The 23,778-nt window shown below is 37.3% G+C and overlaps 7 protein-coding genes across 9 annotated transcripts in view; 6 read left to right on the top strand and 1 right to left on the bottom strand.

Annotated features, from left to right (window-relative positions):
- Positions 1-6,090, top strand: part of LOC133844130 (uncharacterized) — a 52,701-nt gene extending 46,611 nt beyond the window's left edge. The window contains exons 1-2 of one of the 2 annotated variants that reach the window (XM_062277981.1): positions 4,498-4,844; positions 4,919-6,090. In XM_062277981.1, coding sequence (XP_062133965.1) covers positions 4,953-5,678 — 726 coding nt within the window. In that variant the 5' untranslated portion in view covers positions 4,498-4,844; positions 4,919-4,952 and the 3' untranslated portion in view covers positions 5,679-6,090. Of the gene's footprint in view, positions 1-4,497; positions 4,845-4,918 lie in introns of those variants that run through there. The other variant, XM_062277982.1, reaches the window with a different exon arrangement.
- LOC133844128 (proteasome inhibitor PI31 subunit) overlaps positions 1-23,778 on the bottom strand; it is a 90,934-nt gene that overhangs the window by 63,692 nt on the left and 3,464 nt on the right. The gene's annotated exons all lie outside the window — the stretch shown is intronic.
- LOC133844122 (G protein pathway suppressor 2) lies at positions 216-2,576 on the top strand. Of its 2 annotated transcripts, XM_062277971.1 has the most exons (6): positions 216-690; positions 754-1,082; positions 1,144-1,264; positions 1,480-1,530; positions 1,656-2,176; positions 2,240-2,576. In XM_062277971.1, exons 1-6 carry the CDS (start codon positions 564-566, stop codon positions 2,420-2,422), a joined length of 1,332 nt encoding a protein of 443 aa, XP_062133955.1. In that variant the 5' UTR covers positions 216-563; the 3' UTR covers positions 2,423-2,576. The 2 variants fall into 2 exon arrangements, with proteins under 2 accessions (XP_062133955.1, XP_062133956.1); XM_062277972.1 differs by lacking the exon at positions 1,480-1,530.
- Positions 4,302-9,278, top strand: LOC133844134 (23 kDa integral membrane protein-like). The gene is made up of 6 exons (XM_062277986.1): positions 4,302-4,421; positions 6,144-6,263; positions 8,125-8,316; positions 8,379-8,540; positions 8,609-8,803; positions 8,865-9,278. The coding sequence occupies exons 2-6, from the start codon at positions 6,204-6,206 to the stop codon at positions 8,934-8,936; spliced, it is 681 nt and encodes a 226-aa protein (XP_062133970.1). The 5' UTR covers positions 4,302-4,421; positions 6,144-6,203; the 3' UTR covers positions 8,937-9,278.
- LOC133846089 (uncharacterized) lies at positions 10,370-23,708 on the top strand. Its single transcript, XM_062280837.1, has 13 exons — positions 10,370-10,512; positions 10,610-10,801; positions 10,871-11,035; positions 11,095-11,349; positions 12,994-13,185; positions 13,248-13,568; positions 15,060-15,251; positions 15,315-15,476; positions 15,537-15,734; positions 17,606-17,677; positions 22,459-22,821; positions 22,892-23,083; positions 23,146-23,708. The coding sequence occupies exons 1-13, from the start codon at positions 10,453-10,455 to the stop codon at positions 23,218-23,220; spliced, it is 2,439 nt and encodes an 812-aa protein (XP_062136821.1). The 5' UTR covers positions 10,370-10,452; the 3' UTR covers positions 23,221-23,708.
- Positions 11,902-13,779, top strand: LOC133844131 (23 kDa integral membrane protein). Its single transcript, XM_062277983.1, has 3 exons — positions 11,902-12,085; positions 12,994-13,185; positions 13,248-13,779. Exons 1-3 carry the CDS (start codon positions 12,026-12,028, stop codon positions 13,698-13,700), a joined length of 705 nt encoding a protein of 234 aa, XP_062133967.1. The 5' UTR covers positions 11,902-12,025; the 3' UTR covers positions 13,701-13,779.
- Positions 14,149-16,061, top strand: LOC133844132 (23 kDa integral membrane protein-like). Its single transcript, XM_062277985.1, has 5 exons — positions 14,149-14,305; positions 15,060-15,251; positions 15,315-15,476; positions 15,537-15,734; positions 15,795-16,061. The coding sequence occupies exons 1-5, from the start codon at positions 14,246-14,248 to the stop codon at positions 15,864-15,866; spliced, it is 684 nt and encodes a 227-aa protein (XP_062133969.1). The 5' UTR covers positions 14,149-14,245; the 3' UTR covers positions 15,867-16,061.

The following is a 23,778-nucleotide window of genomic DNA, read 5'->3' as shown; positions in this document are numbered from 1 at the left end:
GAGAAATAGTTTTCCAAAAACCATTTTTTCTTTGAAAATGAAAAAAGAAAATCCAATTTTGTGTGTCTACTAAACGATCTTTTCCAAATAGTATCTCATCCAATTTAACTACAACAGCTGGTCTCTTCATTGTTGTCATTATCGATATTTAGTGAAAAAGGTGCCCGTACTTCAACCAGCTGTTTGCATGAAAGAGATAACTATACAGCTCGATTACGTAGAGTTGCCAAACACATTTACTGCACACAACAAATTGTTTATTATTTAGTCGAAAGCTACACTTAAATACAAAGTGCATTTAAACAACAAACCATATTCAAATAATTGTTAAATATATTGTTACACAAGTAACTCAAGCATTGTTAGCGAAGAAAACAAAAAGCGGCGTGCGCTCAAGAACTAGACAAATAAATACCACGCGACTCAATTTCGGCATACAAATTGTTTTGTTTGCGCTACGGCATTTTGCCCATTTATTTTATTTTCCTCAATTGTATTTCAAAATTGCAAAGCTGTCACTAAAAGCATATAAAATTGGCAAGATAAATAAGCACAGCTCAAAGATGCCGCCAGCGTCTGCGGTAAATAATAATAATGCAGCTGCACAAGCGGCAGCTGCCGAACGAGCCGAAAAATTGCGAGGGTCACTCAAAGGGTTCATATTAGCGGATCGACAGAGAAGACAAGAAGGTAGCTATATGAAGGGCATCAACAGGCTATAAATAATACTAATACTAATACAATCATTTGCAGAGTATGAACGACAGGTGGAGGAGTTGCGACTGCGACGCGAGCAGGAAGCACGTGAACGCGAGAACAACTTGTCGTTGGAGGACACACGTGGACAGATCACCAGACTGGATGAACAATTGGCCGACTTGCATCAGAAGAAGCATCAGCTAGTGGTGCAGCTTAAGAAGGTGCTGAACGATGACGAGACGCGCAAAAAGCAGGCCAAGGAGAATGAATTATTTGCGCTGCAGCAAGCACAAGCTCTGCAGGCCCAAGCAAGTGTTGCAACTGCGCAGGTGTTTATGCCACCTGTGCGCTTGCAGCACCATCAAATGCCCATGCTGCAGAAGGCAAGTACAAATAGAAATCAATATTTTTTACATTTTTTTAACCTATAATTCCTAACCACAGCCACCTGGCAGCCAATCTACATCTGTAAAACGTGGTCGCAGCCCCTCGCCGCCTAGCCAACAACAGCAGCAGCATCAGGCGTACTACAAGAGTCCCGCCAGCTATGCGCCACAACAGCAGAGTAAGCATTGCTTTCAAGATAGTCAAACACACCTTCTTGTTTTTTGATTAACTGCTTTCTCAGTTGACTAACCAAGATACAAAAGCGGTTATCACTCATTTTTGATTAGCACACGCTCACACACACAAGAACTACTAATCCTCCTTACTAAAACACACATGCACAAGACACATAATTTATTTTCATTTCGTTATTTGTTTACAATTGATTCGCAGAACACGATGACTACCGTCGTGCCGCGGACTATGCTAAAATGTCATGGAACAGTAAGAACAACACATTAATCGTTTTACCCCCTAAGTAGTTAACATCCAAAAAAAAGCAAATTCATCAGCAAATCGTTGATCCAACCGATTGCCCTTTATCTATCTTTTATCTGTTTGATTTGCAGAGCAAACGCCACAATATCCAAGCTCTGGCACCTTGTTCTATCAGACGACAGCGGCGCCACCAACGACACAGGCTCATCAGGTGGCCGATGCACGGCTGCAGTCCATCTACAATTACAGTCTGCCACTGCGACCCGCTTACCACGTAGAGTTGCAGTCGGGTCCAAGTGCAACGGTCAGCAAAGCGCCGCCCGGTTCGCAGTCCCCATCCCCATCATCATCACAAGCAGCTAAAGTGGCGCAGCAGCCGATGCAGGTGCTGCACATCAATTTGGATCAACCGCCGCCCATTTCACAGGCCGACCTCGTGCAGGTGCAATCTGTGCAAACGTCCAAGCCGCAGGTGACCATGGAGAAGCTGTCGGATCGCTATCACATTGAAGTGAAGCACGATGGTGTCGGAGTGGGCGTGGCACCTCCGCCGCCACCGCATCTTCTGTCCGAGGGTGTTATCTATAAGCCGCACTTGGGAGAGCTGCCGCTGCACCCGAATGTGCTGCAGATAAGCACAAGCTCAGCACAGGTGAGCAGCCAACGTATAACATTCGTTTACGCAATTTAATTCAATTTATTTTTGGGGCTGCAGAATCCCAAGGCGACGGGCAGCATTACGCAGGGATATGCGCCAGGACGTGGCGCAAGCGCTTATGATCAGCAGTTGGCCAGACAACAACAGTTGGCCATGCTGCCAGGACAACCAGGCGCCGCATCCGGAGCTGGACAGCCGCCACATGGCCAACAGTTGCAGTACTCGCGCCGTTTGTATTAATTCTACTACGTTAATTGCTAAGCTCACGCGTAATTTTACAATTTTAATAAGGATATAATTTTGATTTGATTTAATTCAATTGATTGATTGACTAACGCGCTGCTTTGCAGCAGCAACGAATAAAGCACACAACTATGGCGTCCCTATTTTCCAATGCAATGCTTTTTTTGTTTACATTCACATTCCAGTGCATAACTGGAAGCAGTGTCAGTGTGTGTGCTGCAAAAATATCAACGTCCGGTGTGTAGTGCTAAAGTGCCGTTATAAACGAACCGGTTACGCATGCCTGTGAGAAAGTGTTGTGATTGCCTTGCAGTTTATGAAGTACACGAACTCATACACATGCATAAATGCATACTCACATATATAATGCATACATAACAGACTTGTTCCACCCACCAACCGAGCTTATTTATTGCCCAAGTGTGTATGTCTGTGTGCATGTGCTTTTGCATTGATTGGATATGCAAACTTAATCTTTATGTAAAAAAAAAAATGATCGTTATTCTACGAAATCCTACTGATAGCAGCAAAACTTGTCAAATTGTTTGCGCAGCTGTGTTAAATTTGCGGAAACATTTGAACGCTTTATAAGTAGCTGTGGGTGCTGTTACTTGAATACACATACAGACATATGGATGTACATATATGTACATACTTAAATGTACTTGGGATGTTCAAACTTGGGAAAGCAATTTGCGTATTAAACGAAGCGAAATTATTCGCATTTGACGTAAGCACAATCATTATGAGATGGGAAATCTCAATCTCTACTAAATTCGTGGGAAATTAGATGCACTCTCGCAGGGTTAATTTAAGTACACATGTAAAACGTCAATTAAATGCTAATCTCATTTGATGTCAAGCACTTTGAATAGTATAAAATATTTCCCATTTTTTAGTTGTTCCGAAATCGTAAACAAATGATTCATGAAATGCGTGCGGACATCATGGAAATTCATTTACATATGGCCCAGGGTTAATTGTACAGTGCGATCTCGTTAATTGGATTTGGCGACTGTGACGCCGCGACACCAAAATAATGAAAATATGTACATACATAGATACTTGTTTATCTGCATACTATATATGTACACATATTTTATACATAAATATCTATCTATATATAGATACATACATCAAAACAACTGTGCTTATGCTGAACGTGACGAGAGCAAAACAAATATGTTTTCAAGCCACGTTTTGTGGGATTGGATTACGCAAGTTACAATAGCTTGTAAACCAGTTTTTGTTGTTGTATTCACGGTATTGTTCTTATTGTTGTTGCAACAATTATTGTTGTTTTGATGTCAAGGAAAACGAAACCCCAACGATTGCAATTCCAAATATCAAGTTCGAGCCTAATGCAATTAAAAGCGGAAGCCGAGCTTTAATTGAAACCCAAGTTATCTATTGTGGGTGAAATTGTAATTAATATTTTGGTACAACATATTGGTTACAAAAGCTTTATCAACAAGCAAAACACGTTTTCTAACTTGGCGCCCAAGTCTGCAGAAATCACGTTCAAATAAACCACAATAAAACGATGTACTGCTGCATCATATGAAACGAATTAACATAAATAAACAAATAAACAACAACAGTGTTGTTGTTTGGTAAGACAAACGCAAAAGTAACGTATTTCTACGTTCAAATTATGACGTGACAAAAAAGGGCTAATGCAATTAAAAAGTACAGCAACGATGTCAATGGCTGTGTGTGTGTGTGAATGTTTTGGGGTTGGGGAAGCCATGAATACAATCAAAATAAATACCTAGTGGGAGCCGAATGCCGAAAACGCCGACGTTTCACGTTGGCCGTGTCGTTGGTGTGAGAGTCTGTGTGTCCGACCGACCCAACGGCCAAACGACCGACCGCATGAAGCAACAGGCGGTTGTTGTGGTTGGTGTCTGGCGGCTGATCTCAGTCTGTAACGACATCGACAACAGTTCATAACGTAGCGCGCGCAAAAACAAATCGAAAAAACAAACGGAATAAGGTGTGTGTGAGTTTTAAAAACCGTTGGAGCTTGTGTTGGTGTTGGTGTGCGTGTGTGTGTGTGTGTGCGTACGTGCGTCTGTATGATCCTTAAGTGTTGCAAGACGTTCAAGTTTTCAAGTGTTGAAAAATTTAGTTAGATCACCAAGCATTCATTTGCCATCCCACTTGCACTTAGGCGTCGCCGGCAAGCGTGAATGTCAAATTGTGTTCAACTGACTTGTCGCTTGCTTCGTGTATTCATTCTCCCAAGCAAAACATTAAGTCAAACCAAAACGGATGACAACAAAAATCCCAAATATACTTGTGTATAGATAGATATATATGTATATCTTATAAGAATAGAGCGTATATATAACCAAACGACGCGAGACTGTTGGAGGACGTTGTGTTTTTGCGTTGCCGCTTTGCAGATTATTTAAAAGTAAAATGATGTCATTACAAATTGCATAAAATACTCTCAACGTTCCACTCCTCCTCCCTTCCCCCATGAACTAGGCGCAAGTGTACTTAATTGAATACCCATAACGAAATGGAGTCTGCGAAAAGCTTGTTGTTGGAGAAGTACCATGGATTATGTAATTACCTGGAGCGCGACACCGTGGGCAGCGAACTGGCGATCTACGGCACCTCAACGCTAATGTTGCTGGTTGCGTATATGAAGCGAAAGCCCGCTTATCTCGTGCGTCAGTTCAAGCAGCCGTCGCACATTCCCGAGCGGATTATCAATGAACGCATCATGCACACCGGCACCATACGTGGAGTGCAGCAACGGGATCAGGACACGCTGCTGTTGATCAAGCACCGACCGCTCATACCGATCTTTACCAGTCGCGATCGCTTGCTGCCCGTCAAGCTGCCGGGAGTGCGCGTCAATGCCAACGGCTATTCGTGGCTGCAGCAGTGTCTGGTTGGACGTGAGGCAACATTTTTACCACTAAATAAGAGTGCCAAGTCGCAGGATTATGTTGTGTGCCAGCTATGCCTGGTGCATCCTCCAAAGGGCAACAACCAGCTGTTGGATGTGTCCGAGACATTGTTGAAACTACGTTTCGCAAAATACGCTCAGGATGTGGCGGCCGCAGTCAAGCGGAATAACAAATACTATCAGCATCTACGTCAGGTGGAGCAAACCACAGCCAGCAAAGAGGCGTGGCTGGCGTTTATATCGCGTTATCCGTACCTCTGGCAGCGTTTCAATGAACTGAAGGCATCACTGCTGCCCAAGCAGAAGCTGTTGCCGGAGTTGGTGCGCTGATCTCAGTGATCACACACGTCTCCCCCCCCATCATTAGTCATTAAGTGAAGACAATGTTGAACGTACATTAAATATTTGTTAATTTAATTATAAGACGACTTCCCGCGTAGTGTCGCACAAATCCAACTTGATCCCAATCGAAACTGAGAACGTGACATTCTCATGATTTTCACAGGAGTGCAAAACGACGCAACGAACACATGAATTTGGTATAAACAATTGTTGCTATTGTTGTTTTGCTGTATGACATAAAAGCTCGCGTATATGTGTGAGTCCGTGTGTGTGTATGTGTGTGACGTGCGTACGTGAGCGAGTGCATTTTACTTTATATACACTGTATATATATATGTATGTATGCTTGAACAAATAAAATGTATCACTATGTATATCATACTATGCCATACATAACGTATACTTGATATTTCATTTCGTATACTACATTTCTGTGCTCTCCTCAAACAACAGTAAACAGTTCGTAGCTCTTCAGTTCTTCAGTTGCATCAACGAATCTCAAACTCAATCAAAATGAGCTGCGGAATCTCTATGGTCAAATATATACTATTTATATTCAATTTGCTGTGTTCGGTGAGTAAGAAAAGTGTTTTTATTTTCATTTATATTCTATGCTTATTTTGCTATGTGTGAGCCAAACACAATTTTTATAATTATGATATCATTAGCTGCTTTAGAACAGGTTTTCTTACAAATATTTGCTTACAAATACAGTAAAACCAATAAAAGCAGTTAACTATTTTAAGATTGTGTTAGTTGATTTATATCTTCTTAGCTATAAATAGATATTTGCAAATGAAATAAAAAAGCGTTCATTTTTATTTTTAACACAGTGAACGTTTTAGTTGTCGCGAGGTTTCACTGTACGTTGTTTATCTTAGGAGCACTCAAGAAAGTGAAGGCAGGCCTACAACGCACAACGAGTAATTTGACAAACCGGTTTTACCCGAAGAATGTGGCAATTCACAAAATGTTTGTTTCGGGGCTGTTGCCCGCAGCTCATCCGAATGCAGAACTCGTTATTAAAATTGGGCTAAAGCTGAACTAAATATGTATACATACAATACAATACAGCTACTTTTTGCTTATATTATTTATTTTGATGTCGTTTATTTTGATTCTGGTGATTCTAGAATTAAACAGCTTGTTGCACGAGGTTAACCAGTAGCTGCAACAGGTTTCTAACAATGGCATTTCCATTTGTTTTGCAATTGTTGTGCGCTTAGCTTCCATGACGACTGAGAACTGTACAGTGTACACAAACAACAAAACCAGTTCCAAGTCCATGCGACATGAAAATATTTATTGTGGGCTGGGAAACTTACATATGTATGTATGTGTATTACAAAGTAAAATAATTTATAGTCAAGTCACGTAAAAGCAGCCAAATATTGTGCAACGGAAAATGGAAAATTGCGCAATTATAGGGCGAGGGCGTCTCTGAAACGTCAGCGCTTAAAATAGCTATAGCTGCCTTAATTAAATGTGAACTTGGCGTATATAATCTATCCATCTATTTCTCTTTCTCTCAGTCAGTTTGACGGATAGTTGAAAAGTTTTGGGGCTGAAAAACATTTGCATTTCTCAACGCATTATGGGGGAGGGGCAAATGAAATGTGGAAATGAAAATTGGGCGGCGCCGCTTTGGACGTTGACAGCACCCTTGAACTCATTTGGTATGAACTGTGGGTTACGAGTATTCGTGATTATAGAGTGCCATTCCATTCATTTATGAGTGCTTAGTTATTCCGTCATCATCCCACTGATCTCAATTCAATGTGAGCATATGTACATAAATTGGGCGAAATAATCATCATTTAATATAGGTCAACATGCGAGTTCATGTTCTTTAATTAATTACTGTGCTTATCAGTCGGATATCTTAGAATATCTTTTACTCTTAGCGACTCTTCACTAGCTCAATATACGAAATGTTTAGTTGCTGACGTCTGTCACGCCAAATCAATGCAAACAGTTGCCCTTAGCATATTTATTTGTTACGGTTATCATTTAATCTAAATTGCCTAATTCAATAGCCTTAGTATTGATTAGATATGCCCGATGATAAGTTGTTCGAACTATTCATAATTGTTGTTGGTGCCATGCACTGCAACAAAATGATAACGTTTAACGAGACAAAACAATTCAGTTACTTTTGTTTAGAATTTAATCGAAACTACTTAGTTCTTTGCGTGAGTATGCAGTATGCAGTTGTTAAAAATAAATAAGCAGTCAATTTATGTTATTAATACTCTAGAGAATTTAGCCGAATTGAAATAATTTATTGTTTAATGATATCATTCAATTTGAATTTTGCGCTCTGCATAGCAATTGAAAGCTTTAATGCGAAAGCTTTCATGTCTAGCGGCTACCCAATGAGCATTTTGTGTTGTTCGAAAATAAAAAAGTTTCTATTTATTCTATTTCCCCACAGATATGCGGCATCTTGTTGATAGTTTTTGGAGCACTGCTCTTCAGCAATATCCACAACTTTGATGACTTTAACGAGGCTTTGCGCACCCAACAGGTGCCAGTTACAATGATTGTGCTGGGCGCGATTATATTGTTGATCTCATGGTTTGGCTGCTGCGGCGCCATTCGCGAATCTTACTGCATGTCCATGACGGTAATTTCACTTCTCAATTCTTTTGCAATATTTATATTTAAAATTATTCTCGATTTGTGTAGTACTCCATTCTGCTGTTTGTGCTGATGATTGGACAGCTGGCCCTGGTCATTTATATGTGGCTGCAGAAGGATAAATATCTGGTGTTCATGGGCGAAGTGGTGGAGAAGGCCTGGGATCGTCGCACACGTCGTGCCGACTACATGGATGCCATTCAGATTAGCGTAAGTTCAACGGTTTTTGTAAATATTCAATATGATATCTTCATGCGTTTTCGTTTTGATCATTTCAGATGAAGTGCTGTGGTCGCAGCAGCTTTGCTGATTACTCCTTCCAAGGCTACTTCCCACCCTCATGCTGTCAGGATCCCAACAACTGTCGCCAGGAGACCGTCTTCCGTCGTGGCTGCAAACAGGTCTTTGTCGAGTACTGGGACAGAAATAGTGACATCATCAAGTACGCCGGTCTCGTTATTGCCGCCATTGAGGTAAGTTGCAAGCAACAGCATCTAGACATCGGGTTCGTGACTCATTTTGATTCATTTGCAGTTTGTTGGCTTCGTGTTTGCCTGCTGTTTGGCGAACAGCATTCGAAACTATAGACGTCGAGTGGACTACTAAGGGACTTCGCTTAACATCCGGCATTAGGGGATGAAATTGTGGCCTTACTAATTTTAATTGAAACCGAAAGTACGAATCATGTTGCCCAATTTTTTACAAATTATACATATAATTAATGCATAAAATCAATGAATCCGATGGCCATTACATTATTGACATTTACTCTTATTTTTTTTTACAACGCACATTTTATTGAAAATATATGTTGAAATTTATATATTTTATTTGTAATTTGCACTGTTTTCCATATGATTGTGCTACCCATTAACTGTACAAATTAAATGTATGCGTAACGAATATTTTTATTTATACAGAATGCAATAAAAACATAAATTTATTATATACGATGTATTCTTGAACTACGTTTTAAATTATAGATGACCCAATCTTGAGGTGGCTAGAAAATGTTGATATTGTCTTATCTAATTCCGTTCGATCTATTTTATTAGTAACTAAAAGGCTAGGCGTAGGTGCTCTTATCTATTTGAAGAAGTTTACCAAATAAGGGGAATAATATTTATATTGGAAAAATTCCGAAATAATTGATGGGTTAGAGCTACTCATCAACTAAAATATTTATTGGAACTTCTATTTGTGGAATGTTGATTCATTTTGTATGTACTATTGCTATTATTTAGTATTTATTTATTTTTTTTTACCATAACATGATAATCCCTTTAGTATCAGTCGCATCTAGTATCAGCTTCGACAAGCTGCCACTCGAGTAGTTAAATCAATATATTAGTGACCATTGACAGGCTATTTCGCCATTGGGAATAATTTGTCTACTTATTTATAAATCTAGTAGATTGGGTTGGGGACTCCCATCGTGTTGGTTTTTTGTCATTTCCAGCATTATTGTACTTGGCAATCGAAATTTGAGTCATGCACTAGGCTTGGCCATCGGAAAGCCGGTTGATGTAGTGCACGATAACTCGATTATTGGGCGATAATTGACCGCGAGAAAAAGCTGGAAGAAATGTACTTGGAATATCAATTAACGGAAGCGTAAAATTCGAATGAATCAACCTAAGTGTCAATATAGACAATGGCCCCCCAATGACAAGGTTGTCTACTTCTAAGATAAATGCTGATACAGAGTGTCCATGAGTCAGAGATGCTATCTGCTATATGGGTGCAAGTACCCCTAAAATGTGTGCACAAACAAATGACTGTGACAATAAACATATGACGGTTCTACTATATGGCAGGTTGGAGTATATACTCCAAGAGTCGAATTGCTACGCTCTCTATCTGGGTACAATCCGATAAGGTCCATTGATAAGGCCAGAGTAGTACATAGTTGGCACGTTATTCACATATGGATCCCAGCCGTATTGGCCGCAAATTGTTGTTATGTGGCCTGATAAACTTATCAGAAATTTTGTGGCGCAAAAATTTCATTATTAATGGCTAGATCTGAGCACAAGTATTTTACTTAGACTCGAGCAGTCGAAACGAACGGACTTAAAATTAAATCGAATCAACGAGTTGACGAATTAACGAATTTATCAAAATGAATTGCCTATCCGCAATGTTCAAGTACCTTCTGTACATCCTCAATATAATCTTTGTCGTAAGTATTCGCACCTGGACTATCCGCAGCTAATTGAATTGGATTGCACAATAAATGGATTGATTGTAATTAAATTGTAAAATTTAACAATTTACAGGCCGGTGGCATACTGATGATTGTGGTCGGTTCCATCATGGTGTCCAGCATTGGCACCTTTGGATCGTTCAGTGATTCGGTCAATGCTCAGACGATTCCCATTTCCATCATTGTCATTGGCTGCGTCATTTTCCTAGTCTCCTTCTTCGGCTGCTGTGGCACCATTCGCGAGAATGCCTGTTGCACGACAATTGTAAGTAGAGAATCGACAAGTGCTCTGGATATAAGGATATATCTAAATCACATATTTTGACTCTTGTAGTATGCCGTTTGTATGTTCATTCTCTTCGCTCTGCAATTGGCTCTGTCCATCTGGATCTTTGTGGAGAATGAGAACTTCTTGAACACAATGAATGATCTGGTTGATAAGGCTTGGTCGGAAAACGATTCCGCCAATGGATATCCCATGGATGCCCTGCAACTATCCGTAAGTGATGAATTAAAAATTATTTCTGCATCGATGCTAACATTAGATTTCCACTATAGTTCCAATGCTGTGGCAAGGATAGCTACACGGACTGGGGAACGTCTGTTCCCGCCTCTTGCTGTGGCTACGCCGATCGCTCTCGTACCTGTGAAGCAGCTATCTATACGACACGTCCACCATGCATTTCGAAATTCAATGATTTCTGGTCCTCCAACACGGATCTCATTCGCTGGAGCAGTCTGATCATTGCGCTCTTCGAGTTGGCCATCTTTATCATTGCCTGCTGCTTGGCCAGCGCCATGAGGAAGCAGCGTTAAGCTAACAAGACGCTTTTCATCATTCACAGATCACCAAAGAAAATGTTCATCAAAGCCATAGAGAATCAATAAACAAATAGTTTTAATACTTATAAAGTAACTGTATAAAGTGTGCTGTCATTTTAATGATCTATCGCAAAGCTGGTTGGTTGGCTATCTTATCGCAATATAGTATTTTTGTATTTTTTTAGTAGTGGGATAGTTCTTGGCTAATAGTATTAGGCACTACTGCGATAATTTTGAGTACAGCGTTGAGCAAAGTTTCCCAGAAACTCATTATCAATTGTGTTGTTTTATTTTGGAGCTGATACGGGCAGAAATCGGTTTTCGGTGCGACTGGATGAATCAGACACTATCAATGAAGCTATCTATTCCGCCCACTCATGAACCCAAAAATTTTTTGTTTTGTTATTCACAAAGGCCTAGCCCAATGCTTTGGTGTGTGTACGTTATCAACACAAATGGGACTTTTTGATAAGATACCCAAATCCGAATATCTAGATATGAGTATGTCTCATTTCATTTAAGAACGGTAGCTCTAAACAATGCCCAGTCTAATCGAACTGCAGTAAACGACGCGTTAACAAAGCGCGATAAAATCATAAAACAAAATTTGGAAACTGTGTTTTAAATTGATTTATTTAACCCAAAGGATACAAAAAACAGCAACAAAATGAATTGCCTAGCTGCAACCTTAAATTTTCTACTATATCTAATTAATATAGTGTTTTTGGTGAGTTGCATTCAAAAAGGATTTATGGAATTACTATTCAAATGGATATCATGCAAAAAAGGAGTATTCTATATATTGGTTTTAGTTGTTGATAATGCAGTTTCTATTTTACTAAAGCGGAAGCTTATGAACAAATGAACTGGTTAATTGTGAAATATTTGAAAAATGTGCGGAAAATCTTAGAAATTCAATGAAATTTATCATGAAATCATTACGAATGCCCTTAATATAAAGAGAATTTTATTAGTCCAACTCTATAATAGAATTTTGATAAATTTGTGTAAAATATTTTGGACACTAATTTTAGGCTTGGGATTGGAGAAAATCCTTTTTCGTAAATATGAGAACAATTACAAAATAAAGAAACAATTTTAAAATTGTACTTTTTTAACTGTCTAGCAAACTTAAACTTCTACTATCTACATATATTGATGAGTTCCGGCGACTAAAAAAATTTGCATATATTTCGCAGTTCATATTTACCAATATAGTATAAATCGTCTATTAATGTCGCATGCGCCAGAGCTTAGAGGATTATTGATTGTCATTATACAATAGAGAAACACATTGCGTCCATTGTTCTTATCGCTGGTCTAAAGAGACACGAATGTACCTGAGTCATTGGGGAAATACATGTTTGTAACGGAGCTGTGATATGATATGATAAATGTGTGCGGCGATAAATGTTTAGATATGCGGGTACATGATGTATTATTAATGTCTGTTGTGTTACAATGATAAGGAAGAAAACTCCAGAGCTATTAGCCTTGATTAATTTGCTATGTTTTTTTTAGGTCATCACTTTGTTTATAACATATGTTAATAAATATAAATAACATTTGTAATAATATATAAATAAATATAAATTGTTATATTAATGACACCATTATTATTATTTCGTTTTAAAGATCGTCGGCATTCTGTTGATTGTGCTGGGGTCAATTATGCTCTCGCACATCAATCAGTTCTATGGCATCGAAGAACTGATTGAGACCAATGCGATTCCCATATGCATAACTGTTTTGGGCGTGCTCATCTTCATCGTTTCCTTCTTCGGCTGCTGTGGCACTTGGCGTCAGAGTGCCTGCTTGACCGGCACGGTGAGTTATAACTCTCAAACATTAATTAAATAGGACATAACAAATTTGGATTTACATTTCAGTATGCTACGCTGATGTTTATACTCTTTTTGCTGCAATTGGTGCTCACCTGCTGGGTGGCTGTCAACCGTCAGGGCTTCCTGAACGATATGCGTGATCTGGTGAACACAATTTGGGCGGAGAACGATGCGGCTAACGATTACCCAATGGGCGCAATTGAGCTGACATTCAATTGCTGCGGTGACACCAACTACTTGGACTATAACACCAGAAACCAGACGGTGCCTGGCACTTGCTGTGGCTACACCAACCGCACTCAGGCCTGCTCTCCAGCAATCTATGAGAATCTTGAGGGATGCAATGCTAAGTTTGAGAACTTCTGGGTCAAAAACACAGATCTCATTCGTTGGTCGGGCCTAGGCATCTGTTTATATGAGTTTATCGTCTTCTTGCTTGCTGCTGCTTTGACCCATTCAATGCGCAAATCAAATTCAGGCAGACAAGTTTCGGCTTAGATGATGTGGAGTAGCTAAAGCTGTTGAACTATATATTGCATTGATTAATTGAGTTATTTAATAAATATTATTACCTAGACTCAATAATTGTTTTCTTTTAATTAACAATTAATAGGTGAGGATGTTATCTGGCAACCCATCAAATGTACACCGTTTATTAACCGGCCAATACTTTAAGTAGGTGAAGGCCATATTATAATCATAGATGGACTGCAGCTTTTTTATTTTCTTTGTTGTATTAAGTTAATAACTTTGCTGTTGCTATGGCTGCGTTATAGAAAGTCTTGAGTATGGGATTCCCCTTCGATTACCTTTGCAAGCTTTCATATTTTATTCGCTGCCAAAAAGTATACTACATTTACTGGAGCTCATTTTCGATGTCGAAAAGTTAACTACAGTCAGTGCGATAAGAGGCCCACTCAACGAATCGTACAAAACAGTTGTATTCATTCGAAAAAGAAAATCAGTTCGAGTTTGACACTGAAACTATTCAGTTGTAATTATAATAACCGCTTTCGTTTCGAGAAAGAATATATATATCCAATATGGATTGCGGCGGAGTCTTTGTTAAATATGTGCTCTTCATATTTAATATATTATTTGTGGTAAGTTCCGAAATATTTGTTATTGTGTACCATTAAATAATATGTACCGGTCTGATATTTTTTTGCAAATAAAAAGACTCCGTATAAATGTATTGTTCATATACTGAGTGCATGTGTGAATCTTATCTCGAGGAAAAATTAAGTATACTCGAGATCGTCGACACAAACATGTGTTCATGTATGAATTCACAAATATATGTGTGTATGGGTGTATATCGAGTAAGGGTTTTTAAATTGTACGTATATATCATTTTATATATGTATATATACGGCATACATATCTATAAGTTTTGGAAAGTGGTTCGCAGTTTATCTTATCTAATGATGACTGAAAAAGCTTCTTCATAACGGCTAGGGAATGTCGTGATTTTCACGTATTCGTTTACATGTCAATGTTCAATGTAATTACAGCTAATGAAATGTGGTCGAGTAGAATGTTTTGCAAGACCAAATGATTGGCTTATGATGAGTAATACCATTGCATTGCATGAATTGATGACTGGGCCGCTTAAAAGTAGATTGCATTTCTTCTATATTGAGTACCCTTATTGCATGTTAACGCTGTTTTCTTTAAATACTGTTTTCTTGGAAATTGTTTTCATAAATCGATAATATAATATAATTGAAATAATAGTAACAATAGTATATATAATATATGTGGTGTAATTTTTTAGCAAGATAAAGTTGTTAATCATTAAATACTTTCTTACTGTAACATATTTTTAATAATTCATTAAAATCGAACCTTTTTCAGATATGCGGCATTTTACTTATTGTATTTGGCTCCCTTATGGTCGCAGAAATCAAGAACTTTTCGAGTGTTGACGAGACCTTTACTGCAAATAGTGTGGCTATTGTAATATTGATCCTAGGATGTATCATTTTCTTGGTCTCATTCCTTGGATGCTGTGGAGCGATTCGCGAGAATTCTTGCGGACTTACAACTGTAAATTTCATTTTATATTAACAAATGTTAAATTTTAAAGATCTATTATTAATTTTTTTATAGTACTCAATCGTGATGCTGGGCTTGCTCTTGTGTCAAATAGCTCTCATCATCTACATTTGGATCAATCACGTCCAAATCCGACAGTCACTAGACACAGTGGTGCAAAAAATTTGGGACCAACGCAATACCGATAAACTCTTAATGGATACTCTGCAAAAATCGGTTAGTTCTGTTTAATAATATCAAATGCAATTTTACTAAATAAGTTTAAATTTCTAATAGCTGAAATGCTGTGGACTGCACGGATTTGCCGATTACGGTACTTCTTATCCAGCTTCGTGTTGTGATTCACCTTCGAATGGATCTTGCAGTTTCACTTCCGTTATGCTTAGACCCGGTTGCAAGTCGGCTGTTGATTCCTTGTGGGACACAAATGTGAACATAATTAAGTATGCTGGCTTGGGTGTGCTTGCAGTTGAGGTACAGTATATAGACAAATTAATATTTGCAGTAGCGTAATAATTAAGTTTCTTATTTTAGCTGACCGCCTTCATTTTTGCCTGCTGCCTGGCCAACCAAACGCGCAACAACCTAAGACGTCAAAATTATTAAAAATAATTTAATAATGATTAAGACGTCAAAAATTATGTCTTGAATGAAAATTTGTAATGTATCTCCTTATATTTTTTGTTGTCACATGTAATGATTAACATACTTCTACTTATATTTACTTATTTGCAAATGTAATAATTATTGAAACTGTATTTCTATAAATAAACTTAGCTTATCGAGGTTGCAAAACGATAATTACATCACGGTTTATTACATACATATAAGTAATTTATTCAGTTGGTATAGTTAACCACTTTATAGGATTTAATGTGCTTGTGACTAATAGATTAAAAAGCGATGTAAAACAAAATTAAGCGGTTAATTATTTTCAAATTTAACGGTAATTTTCAAATTGAAAATATTTTGTTTATTTTTCGGAAGTGTTTTATAGTGTAGCCCCACTCCGAAAAATGGATATACATATGTATCTATGGAAAGGAAACTCTGTTGCTTGGTATATTTATTTGGGCATGTTGGTATATTTTAACGGTCTAGCAGCAAAATACTGCTGGTATTGCTATGACTTCCAAGTTTGGTCACACTGTGTATCCGTTTGACGTCTGATACTTTTTGCGTTCCTTTTCAATTTAAAAACAGTTTCTCGTCGAGGTGGACGTGTCGCGTGTGTTAAAGAAACCTTGAACAAATCAGAAAAGGTAATTGCAGTAATAGGTGGCAAAGTGCAGCAAACTGAATAAGTTAAAACAATACGCTTCACACATATGCACATGTATGTGATTTCTCTCGTTTATTTGTCGACTACCTGAGGATGCTCAAATAGAATGCAGCTGCTGAGAAGGCAGCTGTCTGAAGAAAGACGCATGAGTAAAAGTGGTTGAAAACGGAAAGTGTAAAAGCACAATAAAGGAGAGATGCAAAACATACGACGCACTTCGAACCGTATGCTTCTGTGTGAATAAAGAGAAAGAAACAAGGAACACGAAATTTCTATAAGAATGAAATGACTATGTGATGTTGGTGTTGTTGACTTTGAATAAGTGCAGTGAACTTTTCCTTTTTCCCATCAATATTATACATAATAGATGCATAACAAAACATTGTTGCGTTGTTGCTGCTAGCTTTCTATGTAAACATTTCTTGTTTTGTCCACGGTCGCTGTGGCGACCCAGATGAAATCCGGCGATGTTTTTACGGCGTCAATGCGTGAATAATGCGAACAGATGCAAATTGTTTTATACACAAAAAAAAAAAATTAAACAAGCGGACATTTATACGTTTAAAAAATTAAATTACCGCATCATGAGTTCAAAAAGATAAAACATAAACCTGTTAACGAGTTTTTTATATCCATTATTATTCATGCTATATTCAGTGTTACGAATATCACCTGTGACTAAGAAGGAAATAAGTCACAAAAAAAAACATTATTCATATAAAAGATTGAAAAGAAATAATAAGGTTTCTAAGATAAATCATTTTGAAATATTTTTATGATGGGCGTATTTAGCTTAGGGATCGTCAAAGTCAGGTTTCCATAGTAAATACACTCTAGCCGCATAAAATTAATTAACGCAATCCGTATAAAACAAGTTCAACACATGCAACGGTCGTGGAGAGTTATATAAACTAACTTGAAACTGTTTCGACTAATCGATGGTCGATTGATGATCAATTAATTCACCTATTTTGCGTAATTCGAACTTGTTTGATTGCAAAACTTAAAAATGATATCTCTTTTTATTATATCATTTACCTTTTATGCATTTACAGGAAACTGAAACTTCAGCAATATGGATTGTGGAACGTCTATGGTTAAATATATACTCTTTATATTCAATACGATCGTGTCGGTAAGTGAATTCAAGATTTCAAGACAAAACAAAAAGAAACATGTATAGTAAATTATAAAATTCTGCAGAAATTTAGCAGATATTAATGCTTTGCAAGCATGCAATTTATTATGCCATTCATAGAATTGAGAGGCATGCATTTCAAAATAAAAATCGCATCAGGTCGGATCAGTTTCGCTTTAGCAAAGTGTTCACCTAAAAAATCACAACTTGTTTTCCGTCCTCTCCGATGACATCATCGAGAGTATGTAGTAATATAATAAGTGTGCGTGTAGTCAGCTTCCAAGCCAAACCGCCGACAGAGATACGCAAACTTATACATGTATACTAATGCGTATGTGTGTGTGTGTGCGGTTTTATCTGCGACTGAGCTGCTGTGCACATTAAGAGAGTATAATAGATGGTGTCATGAGGCGGCTTAATCAATTTCAATGTTTATGAGCTGTTATTCCAATGGTTTGTTTGTTTCTTGTTGCTGTAGCTACCAATAGATGCTCAAGCTAGAGATTTGTTTACACAGCATAAGAATATAATACTTTCGCTCTCTCTCTCTCTCTCACTCACTCACACAAAACAGAATTCAAGATGTTGGGGATGCGTGATGTCATTTTGGCAAAGAGTGAATCAGTTTCCCAGAAATGTGCACCTCCGATTGATAAAATGACGAAGAATTGTATAGAAACGGGGACTACTACATTGATATGTATGCACACTTACAAGTAATATAATTGACAATTGACGTGCTAGTTTTTGATCAACAGATGCATGACTCAACACAGCAAGCACAGCTGAAAACTAAGTCAGGTATAACAACGACAACCTTGTTGCCGACCTGCTCGAGACCTTAAACAAAATGGCGACGCGTCCACAACGCATTTGAAATATTAATTAAAGCAAATATTTATGCATACGAGCAATAAAAAAAAGCGCACCTTCAAGATATAGGCGACCAAAAATGAAGAAAAATATATAAATGAAAACAATATTCGTTTGGAATATGCATATTGTATATATATGTATTTTTAACTGTACATATATATTTTATCAACTTTTGCAAATTCACGCCTTGGGAATCGTCAAGCGCAACAGAAAACATTAAAAAAATAGCGACAAATAAACAGCAAAACAACAAAGTAAATACAAAATGCGAACGACATAAAAAACACAATCGTCGGCGAAAAAAGCCAACTTGTTGCTTTGGTCATAGCAACTGGTGGAGTAACTACTACAGATTATTTACATAGCTAACGCACACGTGTTCGTTCTCCCGGCTCAGGTGTAGATACAATTTGTAGCTGAATCGGACGCAAAATGCGAATGGAGTATATAGCATTCTTCTGTTTCAGCTAAAGCAACAAATTGCAGGCCACAACAATAAGCCGCCTTTGAGCGTCACTCGGCCAGACAAAAAAGAGTACAAAACAAAAATGAAAAAAAAAAATGTATACACAAAAAACAAACAGGAAAAACCACTTTAGACACATTGTCGAACTTTTAATACTCTTGCAATAAATTGTATATAGTATGTTTCCAAGTGCAAATTTCTTTTTAACTGATTGATATGTTAAGCTGTGTTTATCATGTTTTCACTTAAATTGAGAATGTCGCAGATATTTAAGTTTTGTGTGTTTAACTTGATAAACAGTTTTACTGTAACGCATGCGATAAGAGAATCTGTATACCCAAGATACAACGACGAAACACATCGCAACGGTCGAGAAAGCAGCAAAAAAAAAAAAAAAATACATTGTGCAATTCGGTTGGTTAAATACAAAAGGGAAACTACGGTAATACTTGTATGGATACACTCACTCACTCATACTTCTCTACCCTTGAGTACAAGCCAGACAGGGAGTCATGTGTGTTGTACCCAGATTCATTTGAGGGTTCGAGTATGTTTGTTTTGTATTTCAAACACGTCTCTGTGTGTGGAGTGTCGACCGCCAGTTAGAACTTGAGTTTCAAAGTATTTTTGTTCCCATTGCCAGTGCTTAAAATTGCTTTAGATACATACAGATATATCTATATAGTATGTAGGTAGATACAAGTACAAACTGGTTAAGTGATGATTAACGTGTTAGGCGTATTCATTAATTTCAATTTAACAATACGAATTCTGAATATTGTTCAGCAAGTTTATTATCTGAGACGTAATATCAACCTTGATTTGCGTCCACAACTCCATAGAAAGACAGTTAATTTTTAATTAACATTTTTAACATTTTATTAACAATTTCTGCGAATTGATTTTAACTTCTGATGCATTAACTGACATGAGTCAATATTCTTCACACAGAGCAGGGTGTTTAACCTTTATTCCACATGCAGTAAAGTTAATGCTCTTTCAAATGATCGGAACAATTGACGTTAATTGAGTTTTGCTCCATTTATTGTTGTAACCCAATGCACAACTTATATATGCAAGTTTCAGTTGTATATTTCTGATGTGTGTTCGTAATTGAGTTATAAATAATTTCATTAGCTGTGTTTAACACGCTGGGGAAATTAAACTAAAACTATTTTAATAACCCTCAGGAGTTTTGTTGTTGTTGTTGTTGTTTTATTTTGTTGTCACGAAATGTAAAACACATCAGAAATTACGTTATTGATCCCATATGACTTGTTGGAAACACGATCAGCCTAATGATCTCAGCATTTTCGCCAGTTTGAATACAAGTTTTTGGCTGTCGGCAATGTTGAAACTCGATTTTACGTATGTGGCCATATTTTGTTTATATAATTAAGTAGTATTTATTTATTCATCACAACTGTTGAATTTCAGTTCAATATAATGTTTAGATTTGTATCAAATTACAAAGAATTCAGAACTGTCGATATAAATTACAACCAAAGTAAAGGTCAAAGGGATTTCAAGAACTATAATTTTATTGAGAAACCAGTTTAAAAAGTTACTTGGAAACTTCAGTGGCCCTTCTATAATTAAGTGGACCCTAGTGTGTCTCTATAAATAAATGTTTCGTGTACGTATTTTATAAATTGCGATACGATTTCAATCAAAATGTCACATGTTGCTCGCTCGTAGCACGCATACGTCCTGTTGCACAAGCATGTGTTTTATTTTCTCGTATCTCGTATCTCGTATCTCGTTGTCGTCACTTGTTGTGTGTTCTCTTGTTGCTGCGATAACTGCGAGATATAAGAGATCGCGGTTTGCTTTTATTTCTTTTTTTGGGTGCGGTTTCATTGACTCTCTTCCATTCACATTATGCGTATTTATTTCATTGCAAATGCTGCTTATGATGAGGGTTGTTTGTTCATGGATTCTGTATGGTTTTATTCAGCAATTTTTATTCAACCAACTTTCCAATGCAGTTGTGATGACGTCAGACGAGCGTGCCAGTTACTTGTGGAATATGATGTAGATATAATCTGTCGACTAGTACTCAAAAAAAAGCAGGGAATTTATATATAGTAAACCGAGACAGACTTTAATCATTCGAGTTGTTTGCACGTGATGCCTTTCATTAGGAAATGCTTTTGTTTTTGTGAAAGTGGAGCAATTAGCAGACGGAATAGGCGAATACGCTGTCTTTGTGTGCGGCCAGAGTAAACTCGTAGTCGCAGCTTATTTGGGTCAATTATGCCAGAGATTTGGACAACTTAAATGTTCTTAGCTTTCGACGTTCGCTTCAATTCAATACAATGTACAATATTTAATTTTAGACCGCCCACAAATAATGCCATATAAGAATTTCAGACACTGTGTGTGCTTAATGAGTGAAATGAAGCAGCAGCCCACTCAATGCTAAAGCAACAGATTCACATGAATACAATGTGTATACGTATGTATTTATGTTCATGCAGATGTAGACACAATTAAATCAAGTAAATTCAATTAATTGGCGAGCATTTATTCCCATTGCGACAGAATAGCATGCATTTGTTGCTCTCTTCTTTGTGTGCAATAACAACAATAATATTACAAAATTTCGCAATTGGCATAAATTTGACGTACATTACTTGGCACCTTGAACTTTAAGCGTCTCGGCTTTTTGTCGGTCGTCAGATTTCCGGGCTTTAGTTTCTAAGGTTATCAAGTCTTATCTAAATGTTCTTCATAATGTGTATGTTGATGATTATGTTGTTTGGTTTAGTCTATGGTAAATAGAACTACTGTGCGTGCAAAAGAAATTAAATTAACACTAAAATAACGCGAATTAAAGCATAAAGTGTTAGTTGCATTACGTAAGCTTTGCGTTACTTTGAATCTTAATAGTCATTTGCCACGACTACCTTCTGCTTGTTATGCTATGTTATCATCCCTGAGGTCAGTCCACGAGGGCTCAGCACTAATTAAGGCTTGTAATAATTTATCTTTGCCATATGAATGCCCAGGCCAGTCTTTTAATTAAACAAAATTAACACAAGCATTGCAATTGTTAATGTGAGTGAGTGCCATTTATTGCATTTATTATGTATCCATTTACAAAAGCGGTCATTGTGGTGGCAAACATTGCCAGTTGTTCTCAAAGAACTCTTGATCATGATTCATATTCTACTGCTTCATTGTTGGACTAATACAATTCAAATCGTGTGTGGTATTTTACATAAAACCACTAGGTGCTGATAAATAAGATTAATATGGCGACAAATACTTAAATGAATTAATTTACTGATAAAACCATATAATTTTTAAGCGAAAATATATATGTTATTAAAGCGATTGCAAATACCTGAAAAAGTCAAGTCAAAAAGATAAATAATGTAGTAATAAGAATAACAAAAGAATATACTTTAATAAACTTTTTTGATTGTTCCAGATTGTTGGCATATTAGGTGTTGTCTATGGCGTATTGATCCTGAAGACCATTGGCACCATCGAGGTGAATGGACAGGTCGGTTTCCCCCCACAGGCAATACTGCCAATTGGACTGATCACTCTTGGCTCGATCGTGTTGTTCATCTCATTCCTGGGATGTTGTGGAGCTATTCGTGAATCCGTTTGCATGACTATGAGCTATGCTGTCTGCTTGCTGGTCCTTCTTATTCTGCAGCTGACTCTTATTGTGCTTTTGTTCACCAATAAGGAGAACTACGATCAAGCCATGGGCAATGTTATCGATAAGGCCTGGGAGAATCGCGATAAGGGTGAAGGAGGTGTCTTTGACAACATTCAGCGTTCGGTAAGCGACTGCTGCTATTCAATGATAGTCTCTTGACAGTTTTTAAACCTTTGATATATTTTTGTTTTAGCTCAAGTGCTGTGGTCGCAATGGTGCCATTGATTATCCATTCGCTTTCCAAGGACTGCCCGCTAGCTGTTGTGAAGGTTCCTGCATCAACGTTTCCAACATCTACGGCGGTTGCCGTGACAAGTTTATTTCTCTTGTGTCCGGTGATACTGATAAGTCAAAATATTTCGGTCTCGGCCTGATTGGTGTTGAGGTGAGTTGAATCTCCTCATTTAAATTAATTCATTCTAATCAACTTATTCCTTTTTCTTTTAGCTGGTTGGTTTCATCTTTGCCTGTTGCTTGGCCAACAATATTCGCAATTACAAGCGACGCAATGGTGTCTACTAAACAAATGCCATGACACATAAAATCGCACACAACTTCACACACATACACACAACAAAACACAACATTCGCATTAATTTTTATAATATGTATTGTCGTAGAACGCACATAACGAAAATAATTAAAGTAAACCATTAGGTTGCAAAAATGAACATTTAAGTTATTCGTATAAAACACAATTTTTCAAACGAATGAAAATGAAAAGCAAAGAAACATGAACATGAAAAACGAAAAATACTTAGTATAAGTCGCTTAAATGCTTTTCAATTATTGTTTTTGTATTTTATTGCTCTTAAAACTTACTCACGCGATAATTAAATGAATCCAAAGTCGTTGTACAAAGCTAAAAACAAAACCAATAGACAGACACTGTTACAATAAACTTACAACTTGATAAGCGCAATCTTAATGTTACACTTACACTTATTTTGTTGTATAAGATATTAAAAGCAGACTATGTAAATGCTAATTTTTACCTGTTGAAAACGAAATGATATAAACAAGTGTCTAAATGAAAGATAATATATATATATTCAGATATATAAAGATTCAAAAACATGA

The sequence above is a fragment of the Drosophila sulfurigaster genome, chromosome 3, assembly GCF_023558435.1.
Source record: "Drosophila sulfurigaster albostrigata strain 15112-1811.04 chromosome 3, ASM2355843v2, whole genome shotgun sequence".
In the NCBI taxonomy this organism is placed as follows: domain Eukaryota; kingdom Metazoa; phylum Arthropoda; class Insecta; order Diptera; family Drosophilidae; genus Drosophila; species Drosophila sulfurigaster.
This window is presented reverse-complemented; position numbering and strand designations above follow the sequence as displayed.

Coding starts and splice junctions, on each gene's coding strand:
- LOC133844122 (XM_062277971.1), top strand. CDS start 564: ATGCCGCCAGCGTCTGCGGTAAATAATAATAATGCAGCTGCACAAGCG. Junction 691..753: donor TCGACAGAGAAGACAAGAAG/GTAGCTATATGA, acceptor AATCATTTGCAG/AGTATGAACGACAGGTGGAG. Junction 1,265..1,479: donor CTATGCGCCACAACAGCAGA/GTAAGCATTGCT, acceptor ATTGATTCGCAG/AACACGATGACTACCGTCGT.
- LOC133844134 (XM_062277986.1), top strand. CDS start 6,204: ATGAGCTGCGGAATCTCTATGGTCAAATATATACTATTTATATTCAAT. Junction 6,264..8,124: donor TATTCAATTTGCTGTGTTCG/GTGAGTAAGAAA, acceptor ATTTCCCCACAG/ATATGCGGCATCTTGTTGAT. Junction 8,541..8,608: donor TGGATGCCATTCAGATTAGC/GTAAGTTCAACG, acceptor TGATCATTTCAG/ATGAAGTGCTGTGGTCGCAG.
- LOC133846089 (XM_062280837.1), top strand. CDS start 10,453: ATGAATTGCCTATCCGCAATGTTCAAGTACCTTCTGTACATCCTCAAT. Junction 15,477..15,536: donor TGGATACTCTGCAAAAATCG/GTTAGTTCTGTT, acceptor AATTTCTAATAG/CTGAAATGCTGTGGACTGCA. Junction 23,084..23,145: donor TCGGCCTGATTGGTGTTGAG/GTGAGTTGAATC, acceptor TTTTTCTTTTAG/CTGGTTGGTTTCATCTTTGC.
- LOC133844131 (XM_062277983.1), top strand. CDS start 12,026: ATGAATTGCCTAGCTGCAACCTTAAATTTTCTACTATATCTAATTAAT. Junction 12,086..12,993: donor TAATTAATATAGTGTTTTTG/GTGAGTTGCATT, acceptor TTCGTTTTAAAG/ATCGTCGGCATTCTGTTGAT. Junction 13,186..13,247: donor GTGCCTGCTTGACCGGCACG/GTGAGTTATAAC, acceptor TTTACATTTCAG/TATGCTACGCTGATGTTTAT.
- LOC133844132 (XM_062277985.1), top strand. CDS start 14,246: ATGGATTGCGGCGGAGTCTTTGTTAAATATGTGCTCTTCATATTTAAT. Junction 14,306..15,059: donor TATTTAATATATTATTTGTG/GTAAGTTCCGAA, acceptor AACCTTTTTCAG/ATATGCGGCATTTTACTTAT. Junction 15,477..15,536: donor TGGATACTCTGCAAAAATCG/GTTAGTTCTGTT, acceptor AATTTCTAATAG/CTGAAATGCTGTGGACTGCA.